At 39.9% G+C, this 15351-nt stretch overlaps 2 protein-coding genes across 3 annotated transcripts in view; both read left to right on the top strand.

The window, feature by feature from the left end:
• LOC131353041 (rho-related BTB domain-containing protein 2-like) overlaps positions 1 to 6908 on the top strand; it is a 17634-nt gene extending 10726 nt beyond the window's left edge. For both annotated transcript variants that reach the window (XM_058389732.1, XM_058389731.1), the window contains exons 8-10: positions 845 to 933; positions 1019 to 1124; positions 1230 to 6908. In XM_058389732.1, the coding sequence (XP_058245715.1) occupies positions 845 to 933; positions 1019 to 1124; positions 1230 to 1438 (404 nt within the window). In that variant the 3' untranslated portion in view covers positions 1439 to 6908. The remainder of the gene's footprint in view (positions 1 to 844; positions 934 to 1018; positions 1125 to 1229) is intronic.
• A 1884-nt stretch (positions 6909 to 8792) lies between these two features.
• The window catches only part of LOC131353219 (phosphatidylethanolamine-binding protein 4), an 80213-nt gene continuing 73654 nt past the window's right edge, over positions 8793 to 15351 (top strand). The window contains exons 1-3 of the mRNA XM_058390059.1: positions 8793 to 8938; positions 9077 to 9202; positions 9597 to 9723. Of these exons, the coding sequence (XP_058246042.1) occupies positions 9087 to 9202; positions 9597 to 9723 (243 nt within the window). The 5' untranslated portion in view covers positions 8793 to 8938; positions 9077 to 9086. The remainder of the gene's footprint in view (positions 8939 to 9076; positions 9203 to 9596; positions 9724 to 15351) is intronic.

The raw sequence follows: 15351 nt of genomic DNA, 5'->3' as shown, positions 1-15351 counted from the left end.
CATCTATTAACAATGGACATAAAGCAGCTTTACAGAACATAAAAAATATAGAACAAAAGTTCAACATTAATATTAGACTTAAATGTGTTTGCATTTATCCCTAATGAGCAAGCCTGAGGCGATTGAGGCAAGGAAATACTCCCTTAGACGGTAAGAGGAAGAAACCTTGAAAGGAACCAGACTCAAAAGGGAACCTTCCCTGGGCCAGCCTTCTCTCCCCACGTGCATCAGTGATCCCTGACCGCCCATGACCCTGTCACCGGTTCACCACTGTTCCTTCCTTGGACCACTTTTGATAGATACTGACCACTGCAGACCGGGAACACCCCACAAGAGCTGCAGTTTTGGAGATGCTCTGATCCAGTGGTCTAGCCATCACAATTTGGCCCTTTATCAAACTCACTCAAATCCTTACACTTGTCCATTTTTCCTGCTTCTAACACATCAACTTTGAGGACAAAATGTTCACTTGCTGCCTAATATATCCCACCCACTAACAGGTGCCATGATGAGGAGATCATCAGTCTTATTCACTTCACTGGTCACTGCTCAGAATGTTATGCCTGATTGGTGTATATATTTAGATGAGATATGTTACGTTATTATGATAATAATCATATATGGGAAAAATAATATGATACAAACATGAGTTATATGTAATATTAATAAATAGAGGAAATTAGATTCATCACAGCTCAGCAAGAGCATACAGATTCACAAACTGACCACACATGTAAACACAAACACCAGGTATAAACTAACATTTTGTGTGCTGCTAAATCTACTCATAAATTTTACTCATAAATGCAGCTCTGCTGTGTGTGTGTGTGTGTGGTGTTTTCAGAGCTGTACACTGTGACTGTGCTTATGGAGGCTGCTATGATGGGAGCTGATATTGATGGAGAAGTACTGGTTTATCTGGAAATGGCTCAGGTAAATGTGAAAGGTTACGCAGAAAGTTCCTCACTCATGCATAACTAATGCTTTATGTATAATGTGTGATCTTCCCTTTTCTCAGTTCCATGGTGCCCACCAGTTAGCTGGATGGTGCCTCCACCACATCTGCACTAATTACAACAGCGTCTGCCGCAAGTTCCCTCGTGACATGAAGGCTAAATCCGCAGGTATCTGTAGACTCCTTCCATAAAGTTTCGATCGCTCAGCATTACCCATAGTTGGCGTCAAACGTGTCACCATTTTGACCGAAACATCCTCTGGTGCCTTTTCAGAGAACCAGGAATACTTCGAGAAGCATCGCTGGCCCCCGGTGTGGTACCTCAAGGAGGACGATCATTACCAGCGAGCTCGTAAAGAGCGGGAGAAAGAGGACTACCTGTACCAGAAGCGCCAGTGTAAACGCAAGTGGCTCTTGTGGAACCTTCCATCCTCCCCCTCGTCCAACTCCCCGTCCTCTCCCGGGTCCTCTGCTGTCATGTGATTTAATCAAGACCTATTGATCTGACCTTAACTGGAAATGCAGGCATCAGCAGAGACAGCCATTTCAACAACCACAAAAAAATATATATACAGGCGATATCTTCTACTAAATTACTACGCAGGAATCAAAACATATTAAAAAAAAAACCCAGGAAGGTGAGCCAGAGATTGTAGGACTCTTTTTTTTTTTTGTTGTTGTTTTGTTTTGTTTTTGTTTTTGTTTTTTTAATCCCTCGGCTGTTCGGACAAGACCCAGCAGATGAAACAGTTCTCGGTCTCGGTTCCTCAAATGGCAGATCTTGTATTTACAGTAGTGGGATTTCATTTTCCTCTTCCCCCTCCCTCTGCCAGTACTACGGTGATGTGCTGCATGGACGAGTTAAACTGGGCTTTTCCCCAGTGGCACGACCGTGTAGTTTGGGATCGAATGACCTATTGGCTCGTCCTGCTCTTGCGGAAGGGTAATAGTACCCAACGGCCCTGACTGTGACTTCAACAGCGAACTGTTTCTCATTTTTTACGATGATCATTCAGAAAAGGGCTCGCATTTTTCCTCGTCCTGTTTGGACCCTGTCTCTCTCTCTTTCTCTCTTTCTCCTTTTCTCCTAGCAAAATCAGAGGTTGATGACGATTATAGCCTTGTACACAACACACCCGTTATTCAGAGCGCTAAAGGAAAAACAGTAAAAAAGCTCTGAATACTCACCACTGTTCCTAATCGCAAAGACCTCAAAAATTCTCAGCTCCAAGATTCAGACTTCTTGTGTGGGCACTTAGTAAAATCTTAACCTCTACTTTACTTTAAGAATGCTTACCCTCCGTCTTAAGAGATGTCCCGCTGCACAAGCTTACTCCTTGTTGATGCTCCTGAGAACCGGCAACATCGTTATGGTTAGAGCTAGCGTATGAGCTAAACTCTGCGAAGCGGTAGATCTCCAAGAAGAGGGCTCATTCCTCTGCTTTATTTTGTGAACACTGCACGTCACAATCGCTCTCAGATTGGTTAGCATAAGATATTTACACAATAGGCTCATGGGCAGGCCCATGACTAGGCCATTTCGTATTAGAATGTATTTGCTAAAAGTATTACTGTTTAGTGTAGAGAGCACATAATGCTCATGTCTTGGTCGTTTAAAGTTTAAGAGCTCTGTAGAGTGTAGAATATAACGCAAGCAAAAAAAAAAAAAAAAAAAAAAAGGTCCTCGTACGGAGTAGCGCTAAACAGCGAGGAGTTTACAGAATGTGAAATGCCACTAAGTTAAACCAAGCTTTTTTAATAGAACGCTGTTTACATCGCTTCATTGGAACCTGTATGAGATGGAGATCCTGCAAGCATGATGCATATTAAGCAGTTTCCAATACAAAAAAGATTATTATTAATTCACGGCTTTTATTCCTAGCGCTAACTGATCTGCTCATGACGCTGATCGTCTAGTATGGAGAACCGAAAGGGCGGATAATCGTTCGAATAGTTATTATTGGTGTGAATGTGAAAAGTCACAGTAGGCTAAGGATGGCTATATAATTCGATCCCTCCATGATTTTGCGATTGCAGAAATGAACAAAGCCAAACAAACCTTTGGAGAAGCTTGCAAGATTTCAAAGTCAACCTAGATTTTCCGCGGATTTGGAAAAGACGTCTTTCGATTCGAAGTTTTCAAAGAAATCCTGTTCTTGCAATTTACACCGAATCAGTTAGCAAAATAGCACAAAAATACAATTAAGCCCAAGCATTTTTGGCTACAACAGTCACATAAATACATAAATAGTGAATTCCTGGAGGGACTGGTATATAGTATCTAATAATAAAGTGAGTGGCCTTTGCAGTGTCTGTCAGAGTTATATAGTGAAATATTGTTTTATTACTTCAGAAGATGAACGAGTAGAGGTTGTATTTAGCGAATGGCGTTACTGATTTCGAGAAATCAAGGTGTGTAGGCACCAGCACAAAACCTCGTTCACATCAACAGTCCATCAGTTTTTGGAAAGCAAAGTCAAGATTTTTCCATCAGAGTCAATCAGTTTGTGCCAAGAATCAAATAAACCAAGTTCAATGCCTTTTTTTTTTCTAGGTCTAAGAGATAAATTCAGGAAACACTGGACTTAACTATCTGTTCCAACCCAGGTTATCTCCTACTAGCCTTTAGACTTCATTACTTTAGGCTATAACTGGTCTGTGATCCAACATCTGGGCTTGATAGCTAATATCTGCAACTCAAACCAGATGTTGGCATTTGTGAATGTATACAATAACCACCCAGCATATTTCCTCATCTAGAACTCTGTTCCTGTATAGCACAGGTGTCAAATAACACATTTAAATCGATTTAGAGGAAAGTTTGTGATTGCAGAGGTATTCGGCCCCTATCGGTGTAATTTTAGTTTTGTATTTTTAAAATAAATTGTAATATAATAAGCACATTGTCAGTATTTAAGGTTACTGTGTGTATAGCTCTGTTTTGCCCCCTAATGGACTAACAGATCTTTTTCAGGACTGTTCAGGGCCACAAGACTATTTTCGAACAGTATGTTTGACATCACTGCTCTATAGTCAGGTTACTCTGATTTTAACCGACTGGAGGGGGAAAAAAAAAGAAAGAAAAATCCCCTCGACTGAGAAATCGTCAACTCTGGATGGTCTTCTAAACCCCCGAGTTCAGCAAGTAGCATCAAATCATGAGTAAGAAGTACACCAATCAGGCATAACATTCTGAAGTGAATAACGCTGATGATCTCCTCATCATGGCACCTGTTAGTGGGTGGGATATATTAGGCAGCAAGTGAACATTTTGTCCTCAAAGTTGATGTGTTAGAAGCAGTCTGCAGTGGTCAGTATCTATCAAAAGTATCCTTTAAGTTCTGTAAGTTGCAAGGTGGGGCCTCCATGGACACCTTGCAGCTTACAGGACTTACAGGATCTGCTGCTAACATCTTAGTGCCAGATACCACATCGCACTTTTAGGGATCTAGGGGAGTCCATGCCTCGAGGGGTCAGGGCTGTTGTGGCAGGTGGTCATAATGTTATGCCTGAACGGTGTAGAACATCTAAAGAACATAAACACTTGTATAAGGTAAGACAAATTAGCTCGTTAAATGTGTTTATTATTGCATATATAGATCACAGTTTGTGTGATAGCAAAAGACAAACACGGAGGAATCGAAATCGATGTATTTCCGACTAGCGTTGAATGTAGCGTTAAACTGCACAGTAGTATTTAGACAGAGAAACTTCTCTATTAAGAACCCCCGACCTCAAAGTACTGGTACAGATGGAACACTAAAAGCTACACAAGATAGCACTCCTTAGATCCACCCTAAGGAATCGTTATTCATCACAGGGCAAGACTCATTCAAAATAAATCAGTCCTGAAGCTCGGTTTTGGATTTAAAAAGAAAGACTTGTATTCGATTTATGTCTCCCCCCCCCCAGTGTTTTAGAAATGTATTAAACTGTTTTGAAACTTCTAAACATGAGCTAAAGCTGAGGCACGAGGGTGGAGTTAAAGATTAGATTCTTCTGAAGGTCAAGGAACTGTGGAGCTATGAGAGATATCAACCTCAAAGTTCAGATTTATAGAAATAGAAGAAAGCGGTTAGGCTTGTGCGAGGACACAAATGGACTTCATTACCCATCACATTTATGTCTATATTTCACCGGACGTCCATTCGCGATGGTGACCACCAAAAAAAAAAAAAAAACCCAGAATCATTTCTTTCAAAATGTATTTTTTGATAGGAAAACGTCTCATCAAATCTTCCCAGCTCTGTTATCACATAACTCCATCTGGTTCCGTGTTATCTCATTCAAATACACTTGTCTGCTGTAATATAGGTGGTAATAGAGGCGAGGATTCACCGATACATCATGTGTGTGTGTATATATATATTTTTTAAAAAAGAAGAAGAAGAAAGTGTTAGAGCTGCCTGTTCGGTTAGGGCTCTGTGATTGTAACAGAAATCAACTGTTGTTGTTATTATGATCGATATTGTGCTTGTGATGTCTTAATGTGCTAAACAGCGAAGTGACGTTTTATGAGAAATCCTTAACTGTCTTACAGGAGCTGGATTTTATTCACCTTAATGTGTGATTAATTCTGGGGGGTGAATCATTTACGGATTTAACAATACAGACTGAAACTGTACAGAGTTAAGCATCACAATATATATTCATAAATATTTTTTAATCATTTTAGAATTTTTTTTTTTTTTTTTTTTTTTTAGCATATGATACTTTGCTGCTGTCCAATGGAAACTTTTCTTTTTTTTTTTTTTCTTTCTTTCTTTTTCTTTTCTTTTTTTAAAACGAGATTTCAATGAATTTTAGACTTTCAGCTGTTCCTTTTCCAGATCCTTTCTAAGCTATTTGCTGTTTATGTACTAACAAAACGAAATGCAACAATCAAAGGGGGGGGGGGGGGGATGATGTTTTCGTGGGACGGCAATGCTTTTTAGACAAAAAAAACCCAAAAAAAAAACATTTAGGAATTTCTCAGTAAGTCTGCTGAATCCATATCTGCTGCTGCAGTCGAGACACCTCATGCCTTAATGTAAATGATTCTCTTTGACAGTAAAGGGTTCTTTTCACTCGATACTGTACGTGTTTGTACTGAAACATGGTGAAACTATACTATACGTACCGACACATGCTGCACACTGTATATCTGTTCATCATGTACTAGTGTCCGTACTACCATACATGTGGGACGTAGTGTGTGTTGACTGCTTTATTAGCCAGCTTTATTTCCAACAAGAAAAAGGCTGTGTGGGGGAAAAAATGAAATCAGCTGTTGTGATGCCATTGTAGCCTTTAAGGCCTTAGAAAATTCGCTAATGCAGTTTGCTGCTTCATCCACCCCCCATGACAGCCCATGGCCCATAAATTCAATGCAGGGAATTCCTCTTCTAAATTGTCTTTCATTATTTTACAGATTCAATGAAATGCTATTGAAGACTCGATAGATGCTGCTATATATATATATATATATATATATATATATATATATATATAGTCGTGCAGGTAACGGGAGTGTGTTAAGACTAGAAAACCTGTTATGTGCATGTACTTTCTGAATGAATGTTCAGCTTTAGATTTAGAATTAGAACAGTAAAAAAAACACACATATAGCTGACAGCTGAGCACTATGCAGTATAATCTAGGCTAATGTGCTATACGATACATTGCACTCCGATGCGGTTTTAGACTCTAAGGCACGCTTCGACTACGACTATCGATTGGATTTCCAACCAGAACGTGTAAAAAAAAAAAAAAAAAGAGCAAAATCCTGGAAATGTTTCCCGTGTTCTCGGTGCTAACATACCACCGCTGCGAAGAAGCACAAACCAAAGGGAGTACAAGCGCACCCCCAAGAGATGTGTTTTTGCTGCACAATCACAACTAGCTGCTCTGTCCAGGAGTCACCGATGTTCAGTGGTTGAATACAAAACTTGAATGTTTTCTCAGTATTAGCAAACTGATGCTGACGTTTTTTTTTTTAATTGGTGTGTGGTTTTGGATTAGGAGTGGGCTCGTGGTGGTGGTGGGGGGAATGGACATCTGACATTGTAGCATGTATTCTGCTGTAAATAGTGTTTATTTAATAAATCCTAATTGGAAAGTGGTGTTCTTTTGGGTTTATTTCTCAGCACCTTGGACAGGGTTTGTGTTTCTCTGTATGGCTGTCTTCACACTACTGTTTCAGCTCCTTTGGAAATGAATTAGAGGTTCATAGAAACTGCTTAGACTTACTTGATGCTTGAACCCAAAGTACACATCTCGTTAGATGTGACATTACAAAGACAGGCTGGTTTCTAAATGAAAACATTTTACCTACAATAATAAACCGTTAGGAAAGAGTTGTTTCATTCTTCTTCTTCTTCTTTTGGCTTTTCCCTTCAGGGGTCACCACAGCGAATTGTCTCTCTCTTCAGCGTCCTCAACACTTGCACCCACTAGCTTCAAATCCTCATTTATTACATCCATATACCTCCTCTTCGGCCTTCCTCTTTGCCTCCTGCCTGGCAGCTCCATGTCCAACATTCTCCTACCGATATACTCACTCTCGCTCCTCTGAACATGTCCAAACCATCTTAATCTGGCCTCCCTAACTTCGTCCCCCAAACGTCCAACATGAGCCGTCCCTCTGATGTACTCGTTCCTGATCCTGTCCAACCGTGTCCCTCCCAAAGAGAATCTCAGCATCTTCAGCTCTGCCTCCTGTCTCTTCCTCAAGTGACACTGCCTCTAAACCATACAGCATGGCCCGTCTCAGGAAAATGTTGTTTAATTAATGCTCATAAATTCCTATCTGAAATTGAAGCAAACGTCTTGGTGTACAAGAAGCACTTCAGAAGCACTCATGGGACTCTTTAATAGGAACACCTGTGCTCATTTATTTAGTTATCTAGTCACCTGGTGATGTGGCAGCAGCAGCACGATGCATACAGTACAATCATGCAGATGCAGGTCAAAGGCCTCAGTTAATGTTCACAACAAACATAAGGATGGTGAAAATGTGTGATCTCTTTAACTCTTGCTGCTAGATTCGGCTAAGTTGGAGTGTTTTAGACACTGTTGGTCTTCACACACAACTGTCTTTACACAAAATGGTGTGGAAAAACTCTATAAAAAAATTCTATATTATGTGATCAATCCTGCCCGTTTGGCTCCAACAGCAACACCATGGATTAAAGTCATGGTTCCCACATTATGATGTTTTATGAGCAGGATTGGTGCTGCCATATTATTGGCTGATCAGATAAATGCCTAAACTGAGCGTGTTCCTATTAATTCAGAACTGAGCGCAAGAACCCTTTATTATCGCCACACATACATCTTCGCATATCCCAGCGGAGGAAGATGGGGTCAGGGCGCAGTTCGTTAAAGTGAACAGTAAGTTTATGTGTGTCTTGGCTACACTAATTTACCCCTAGGTGCAAATTAGTGTGTGCACAGTGTGCTGGGTCGTGTCTCAATCCACGCTTTCGGCTCAAGGTTGTCGAGGAACCCATTGTTCCTGAGATCCACTGTGACCCTGGCCAGATGATAAATGAACGCGTTATAATAAAACATGACAATATTTTTGTCTTTTGCTCAAAGATATGAGCGGGTTCATTTCTGGAAATATAATACTGCAGAAAAGATTAAGAGTTAAGAGCAGAACATTTGCCTTGGTGCAGGATTTGGGTAGTCAGTGCCAGGAACCTGTGCATAACGGAACACCCTCAGTAAACATGCCAGGAAACTAAATAAAGGAGAAATGATATGTAAGTAATAATAAAATAAAAGTACCCGGATGTTAGAGCTGCAAATCCGTGTCAACAAGATAACCACGGCCTCGTCTAGTGACTGACAGATATTAGGACCAGTCTAATGAAACCAAAACATGTTGATGTGTGCACTGGGCAGGCTTAGTTTCCTAAATTAACTTTGTTATTTGATATATTTATATGTATGACCACTGGGGTCAGCTGTTATTCGACGGAGCAGCAGTTACGGCACCAGGTAAAAAATAAAGGGGGGGGGGGACCCAACTATAATGTCGTGTTTATTTTTAGAAAGCGACGGCTAAGTGAACGAGGAATGAACTTGTTGCTTGTGTATATTCAGAACCTCAGTATTCGTCTTGTTTATTCCTGACAGAAACTTCGAGATGTTGTTTCGCGCCTTTATAGTGCTGGCGCTCGCGTGCACCCTGAGCACGTGCCAGCTCCAATCTGGACCGTTACATGACGAGCTCCTGACAGAAGAAGACCGGGGTTTTTGCAGGTAGGTGTTAAAAAAGCACATTTATTTCGACGTTTTGTGAACAGACTGTCAATGAGGTGAAGTTTTCTGATGTGGAATGTAAGCTTGTGGGCTTTTGAATGTGTAGGATTCCCTCACATTTCTGACTCATAGATGCTAAGCAGCTAGCAGGTCCCACTCAGAAAACCCACTCACCACACTGGCCATCTTTCTCCACAGCTTCTCTGAACAGGTTTTTTACTTTCAAAAGACTCACTCTGCCTTTGGCATACACGTTCTTTGATACTTATAACCTTTCCAAAGTGGCTGTAAGACTACTCTTAAACATATGGTAGCACTAGAATCAGAAACAGGGCCAGCACAGTGCATTGTTCATGCCCTGACTTCAATGTTTGTGTGTGTGTGTGATTTTTAGAGATGGTTTAGAGATACGTTACCCAGATGTGGACATTCGTTCCTGTATGATCATCCCTCAGGAATTCAGAGAGAAGATAAGTCAAGAATGGGGACCTCCACAGGTTCGGGTGGCCACGGCTAGCAAGGTAAGACAGATAGATTTTTACATATGCTGGTTTGACTGATGTTCCTGTATTGTTTATCCACACCTTAAAGGAAATCTCCATCCTGAAACATTCTTGAAGTATGTTTAGATTAAAATGCTTGATTAGATTAGTGATAATGGTGCTAATTTGGTGTTGTATTTTCGCTCTAATTCAGAGCAGGTTTAGTTCAAATGGCATTTAATGATCGGGAAATCATTTCAGCAAACTCAGAGACAAAGTCCAGTTTCATTCAGACATTTTTTTCCAATGGCCTTCAAAGCCATATTTATGAGAAATCCGACGCCCGTTGGCGCACACGTTGGACTCAACGATGTCGGATCCAGAATGCATTGCAGCTATATAAGGCAGGCGCCATTGTATACGATGGTTTCGCTGTAACATAAGACTCGGCTTGTCTTGTTAGTGACCTACAGGTTGAAAAAAGTCAGTATGGAGGCAGAAGCTGCTGTGTTTGATCATCTCAAAGAAGGTGAGAGGGATGGAAAGTACTAAAGCACTGCTGCATCGCTCCCTGCAGCATGTAGGATTAGTGTTAGTATCAGTGACATTAAACAAGTTTAAACTAAGGCTACTAATTTCACTTAGAGATTCATTACTCTAAGTTACTCTGAGTTTCATTACTCTAAAGACATATTTTCTAAGGGCTCTAAAGCTAAAAATTATTTTAAAATATGATAAAAAATGTACATAATCTGATTACTTGATCTCTTTATCCTCGCTATGGTAATATTTTAGTGCATCTATTGTCCTCGCCAATATTTTTTTTTTAGCATGTTTTGGCCAGAAGGTGGCAGAAGTACTCCACTATATGGTGTCTAGAAGCATACAGGGAAATGTACAGTCAAAGGACCAGCACAAAATTTATTATGTGTCACAGTGTTCCTTTTGGGTTCCTGTGGACAAATTTTGACCTTTCTATAAATTATTAAAAAAAATATTTTATTACACACGTATATATATGTATATGTACATACACAAAGACCAGGCATAACATTATGACCACATGCGTAACACTGTGTGGGCCCCCCTTTTCCGCTACAACAGCCCTGACCCGTCATGCACTGTGTATTCTGACCCCTTTCTATCAGAACCAGCATTAACTTCTTCAGCAATCTGAGCAACAGTAGCTCGTCTGTTGGATCGGATCACACGGGCCAGCCTTCACTCCCTACATGCATCAGTGAGCCTTGACCGCCCATGACCCTGTCACCGGTTCACCACTTTTCCTTCCTTGTACCACTTTTGATAGATACTGACCACTGCAGACCGGGAACACCCCACAAGAGCTGCAGTTTTGGAGATGCTCTGATCCAGTGGTCTAGCCATCACAATTTGGCCCTTTGTCAAACTCGCTCAAATCCTTACGCTTGTCCATTTGTCCTGCTTCTAACACATCAACTTTGAGGACAAAATGTTCACTTGCTGTCTAATATATCCCACCCACTAACAGGTGCCATGATGAGGAGATCATCAGTCTTATTCACTTCACCTCTCATCATATATATATATATATATATATATATATATATATATATATATATATATATATATAATGTTTATTTGTGTGTGTGTTTGTGTTGTTGGATTGCTGTCCATCTAACATACATAGAGAGTATTTATAAAGCTAATCATGTTAATTACTCTCAGTTAATACTCTCCACTATGTTTAACACTTTAAGGTTTATTCAAGTTTTGGAAAATAATGTAGGCTCCATGTTCATGTCCAGGTACTCATACATGTATGAACAAATGTGATAAGATTTTTAGTTTTATTCCAGTGTGGCACTATAAACTTATTCAGAGCTGCCAACCACAGCATTAACACTATTCACCTCTTGCTATGATGTAGACACCTGAAAACAAAGCTAACGTGTTGTTCAGACAGGACAATGAGGAAAGACGTGAACAGGTGTTCATTTACTTCAGTTAGCTGTTACGTTTATTTCTAGCATACTTCATCTAGGCAGATGTTGACGTGTGAATTCACATGGTAAATGAACATTATAGAAAATATCTTTGACTAGAGTTGTAAACAGTTCATTATCCTATATAGTATTTAACAAGCACCGGAATGTAAATTATATATTTGTTAAATTTCATTCCAATCCATATGTGATAAAAGCCTTTTCTGGCTTTTCTCTCTGCCTGCTAGAATTTTCTTGTTAGCAATGTTGACACGGGTAACTGTAAGTGCTGTATATCCACCATTTTTGTATACAGAAGCAGTAGGAAAAGTTAAAATGACAGGTCTTGATTCTGGGTTCAGGTCACAGCTTTTTAATGTTAAATAGCTGAATTTGGGACCTTATTTCTGTACTTTGGGTCATGCTGTGATTAATTGTTAAGCTCAGATCAGGCAGAAAAAAAGGGGGCAGGCTATAAACCTTTTAGGTGCTGCTTGATAGGCAGAAGTCAGTCAAGGTGATGCAACTGTGCTAATCCAAGGTATTATTTAAACAGCAGTGTTTCTATAAAGGCTTTAATTAGTGATTTTCTATATTTGTGAATTAATCGGGTAACATTGCCCAGTAAACAAATGAGCAAGTCCCAAAATGTCTCCTGTCACAGTGATAGCACAGCGCATGCTTTTATTTTATAGCTCTTATGGAGCTAGATGTAATCCTGATCATTTCCAGCTAATCTACTGGATTTGCGTTATTTTTGAAATCATAGCAAAACAAAACGTTCAGCGGTGCAAATTTTAACTCGGAGTTGCACGTCATGCTATTTAGCAGAAACCGTCCATTTGGAAGGCTCCTATATTGAACGGAGGAGGAAGTACCACCATGATGCGCTTGACAAACACAATATTTCAGATAAATCACGAACATACTAACACTCGCCGTGGTATCACTTCAGTTTTAGTGGCTCCATGGCGGCGGTGTGGTAGAATCGCTGCAGTAAACTAAATATAAAATAGAATCAAGCCTAGAGGAGAACAGCAGCAAAGTATCATAGAGTATCTATAAATTGAAAACTAAAATTGAAAGCCACTTCAGTTTTAGGAGCTAGTTTATAAATTCCGTAGCTAAGCAGTCTGGCTTGAAGGTGATCTATCGCCCTAATGTCTCCAGAACCTCAATTGATGTATGGTGGTATTATCTGTTATGCTGTCCTACATGATTCTCTTTTATTGCAGGACTTGGTGTCAGACAGCAAAACGAATTACACGTGCGATTAAATCAATACCAACTTTATTTACTGGACTTTGAAACGTAATTCTCCCCCTTTTCCCGCTACCGCTTTTTTTTCTCCGAATCTTATGAAAACATACGGTAGCTGGAGGTCTGTTGTGAAAATGCGACTCTTTGTGAGCCTGTCGCTGGTCTGCGGTAGGTCTTCCCTTTCGTTTATTTATTTTTTTTCTGTTGTTCCTCATCTTTTTCACTCGCCTGCCCTCTCGACCCTTTCAATTGGCAGCTGATCACTGCGGAAACGAGAGGCCAAGCGGCAGTGCAGCAGGCACTGGCTGTCACTTTGCCCCCGTGGTGACACCCACCTCATTACCCCGCTGAAAGCATGCTGGGTAATTGAAACGGAGCGGAATGGGCAGTGGTCCAGCATGTCCGCCTCTCAATGGGCTTTCATTACCCAAAACAAAAGCAAAGGGCCATGCTAAACAACAGATTTCTATCTCAGCCCTTGAAGTAATGACTAAACCCTCCACAGGATGTGAACTTGGTTTTCACTACTTTATTTTTTTTTCCCTTCACTCTAAGCACTCGTGTTATCGCAATGCGTTCCGAAATCGTAATAGTGCCATCAAGGTAATGAGTTTCTCTGTACATTTTATATTCCGCCCCATTATTGTATATTGCTTCTAATGATATTTTGTGATGGTAACAGGATAGAATTACATTAATTACAAGCTCCGTGAGCTCAGAAATTTTAAAATCAGCTAATTGGTGCTTATATCCGTCTGCCCGTTATTACTTCAACACATTCACTACTCTTATTTTACTTCTTTCACTTTAAACTGTGCTGCCTGGGGGACTGACACAGATTTGAAGTCACTTTTAATTTAGTTTTTGTCGATTTACTCAAACACTGCACCTGACTTTGTTCTCCATTCTTGCTCCGAATTCTTTTAAAAAGTCTATGAAAAGCAGGAAAGGTCTCAAACGTAGAGGTATTCGTGAGTATCAGTCGATATCATCGTGATGGCTTTCGGTTCACAGAAGAATATCTTGGACAAGTGGAGTCGAGGTTAAGTAATTAATAGAACATGAATCTAAACAGCGAATTGATGAAGTTGTGAAAAAGAGGGGAAGAAATCCCACGTTACTAATGACTGTCTGGTAGAAAACATAATTCACTGATTTAATGGTAGAATAATATTAACAATGATAGGATACAAATTTGAAAGACGATGAAAATAAGCATTCCCCGATGTATAATATACATCTTTCCTAGTATCCGACCATGATGATTAACCAGCAGGACCTGGGGTTGATTTCTCTACCAGTTTTGTAAGGAACCATATGAATATTTATTACATACATACAGTACATTGCTTCTGTAGATGTTGGTACAAATCTTTTCCTAGTGGACGTTTACAGTTTGTAAGGGCTTTCATGGTACAAGTAATCCTCAGGCATCCATGTGATGATACGATCAGATTCATAATGTAATTGGGTATTTGATGTTGCTGTTAAACATGCAACAGTGTGAGATGTATTGATTTAGTAGCCTCTTCTTGATATGTGTCCAGCTTTGTTCAGATTCTGCTGTAGGCCTAGAGTTAGTTTGCAAATGATGCAAATGGACAGATAATGAAAGATTACAACTAAATATTATTTATTGACTTAATATTTATGCAGTAAAACGTTATCCATTTTATTATATAAAGCTTTTCGCAGGCAAACAACTCTCTGAAAAGCCTGCTTTATAGAGGAAAGGTCAGATTTCTCCAGGTGAAAAAAAGCTTGCATAATGCTAGCATCCTTCCTGGTGATTTATTAGCTGGGAAAGGTACTGACTCTTTGCAAGTCTGTTAGCTAAAGGTAGCAAATATAAAAAAGTCAAGCATCAGTTTTAAAAGTCTGCTCGTTTCACGTACACTTGTAATGGTTTGTTGTGTTGAGCTCGCTTGCTGCTGTGACCTCGTTTAAGATAGTTGATGCCTATATGCAGAATTTTTCATCTTAGGAGCATAGGGCAAGCGCTGCTCTTAGAACTTTGGTCCCAGCAGTGTTACTAAAGTGAGCCACCATGTCACATTTAAAAACATCAGTGTAAATAAAGTCACTCTAGCTAAAGAGTAGAATTAATTCTGATTTTTGGTTTCGAAAAATATATAATTTTTAAGTGTTGAAACACCATAGGCTTCACAAACTCAAAGCAATATTCTGACCAGATGGCAGATTTTGCATTATTTAATGAACCAGAACTGTTTATAATGTTATTAAACATCTCAGTACTATGAAATCAACCCACTGCCAAAGACTGGCCAAGCTAGACCCTCCTGGACTAATAGTAGTAAGAAAGCTGGAAAACAACAGCTGAAGAAGAAGCCAGCTTGTCAACACCAGTATGCTCTTCGACAATTAGTAATTTGCATTTGTCAGATTTGTCGGAAGCAGAAAAGGTTTCCGTAGACAGCAAAAA

This window comes from Hemibagrus wyckioides, linkage group LG05, assembly GCF_019097595.1.
Source record: "Hemibagrus wyckioides isolate EC202008001 linkage group LG05, SWU_Hwy_1.0, whole genome shotgun sequence".
Taxonomy (NCBI): Eukaryota; Metazoa; Chordata; class Actinopteri; order Siluriformes; family Bagridae; genus Hemibagrus; species Hemibagrus wyckioides.
Note: the sequence above shows the minus strand (reverse complement) of the source record. Positions and strands in the feature narration are given on the sequence as shown.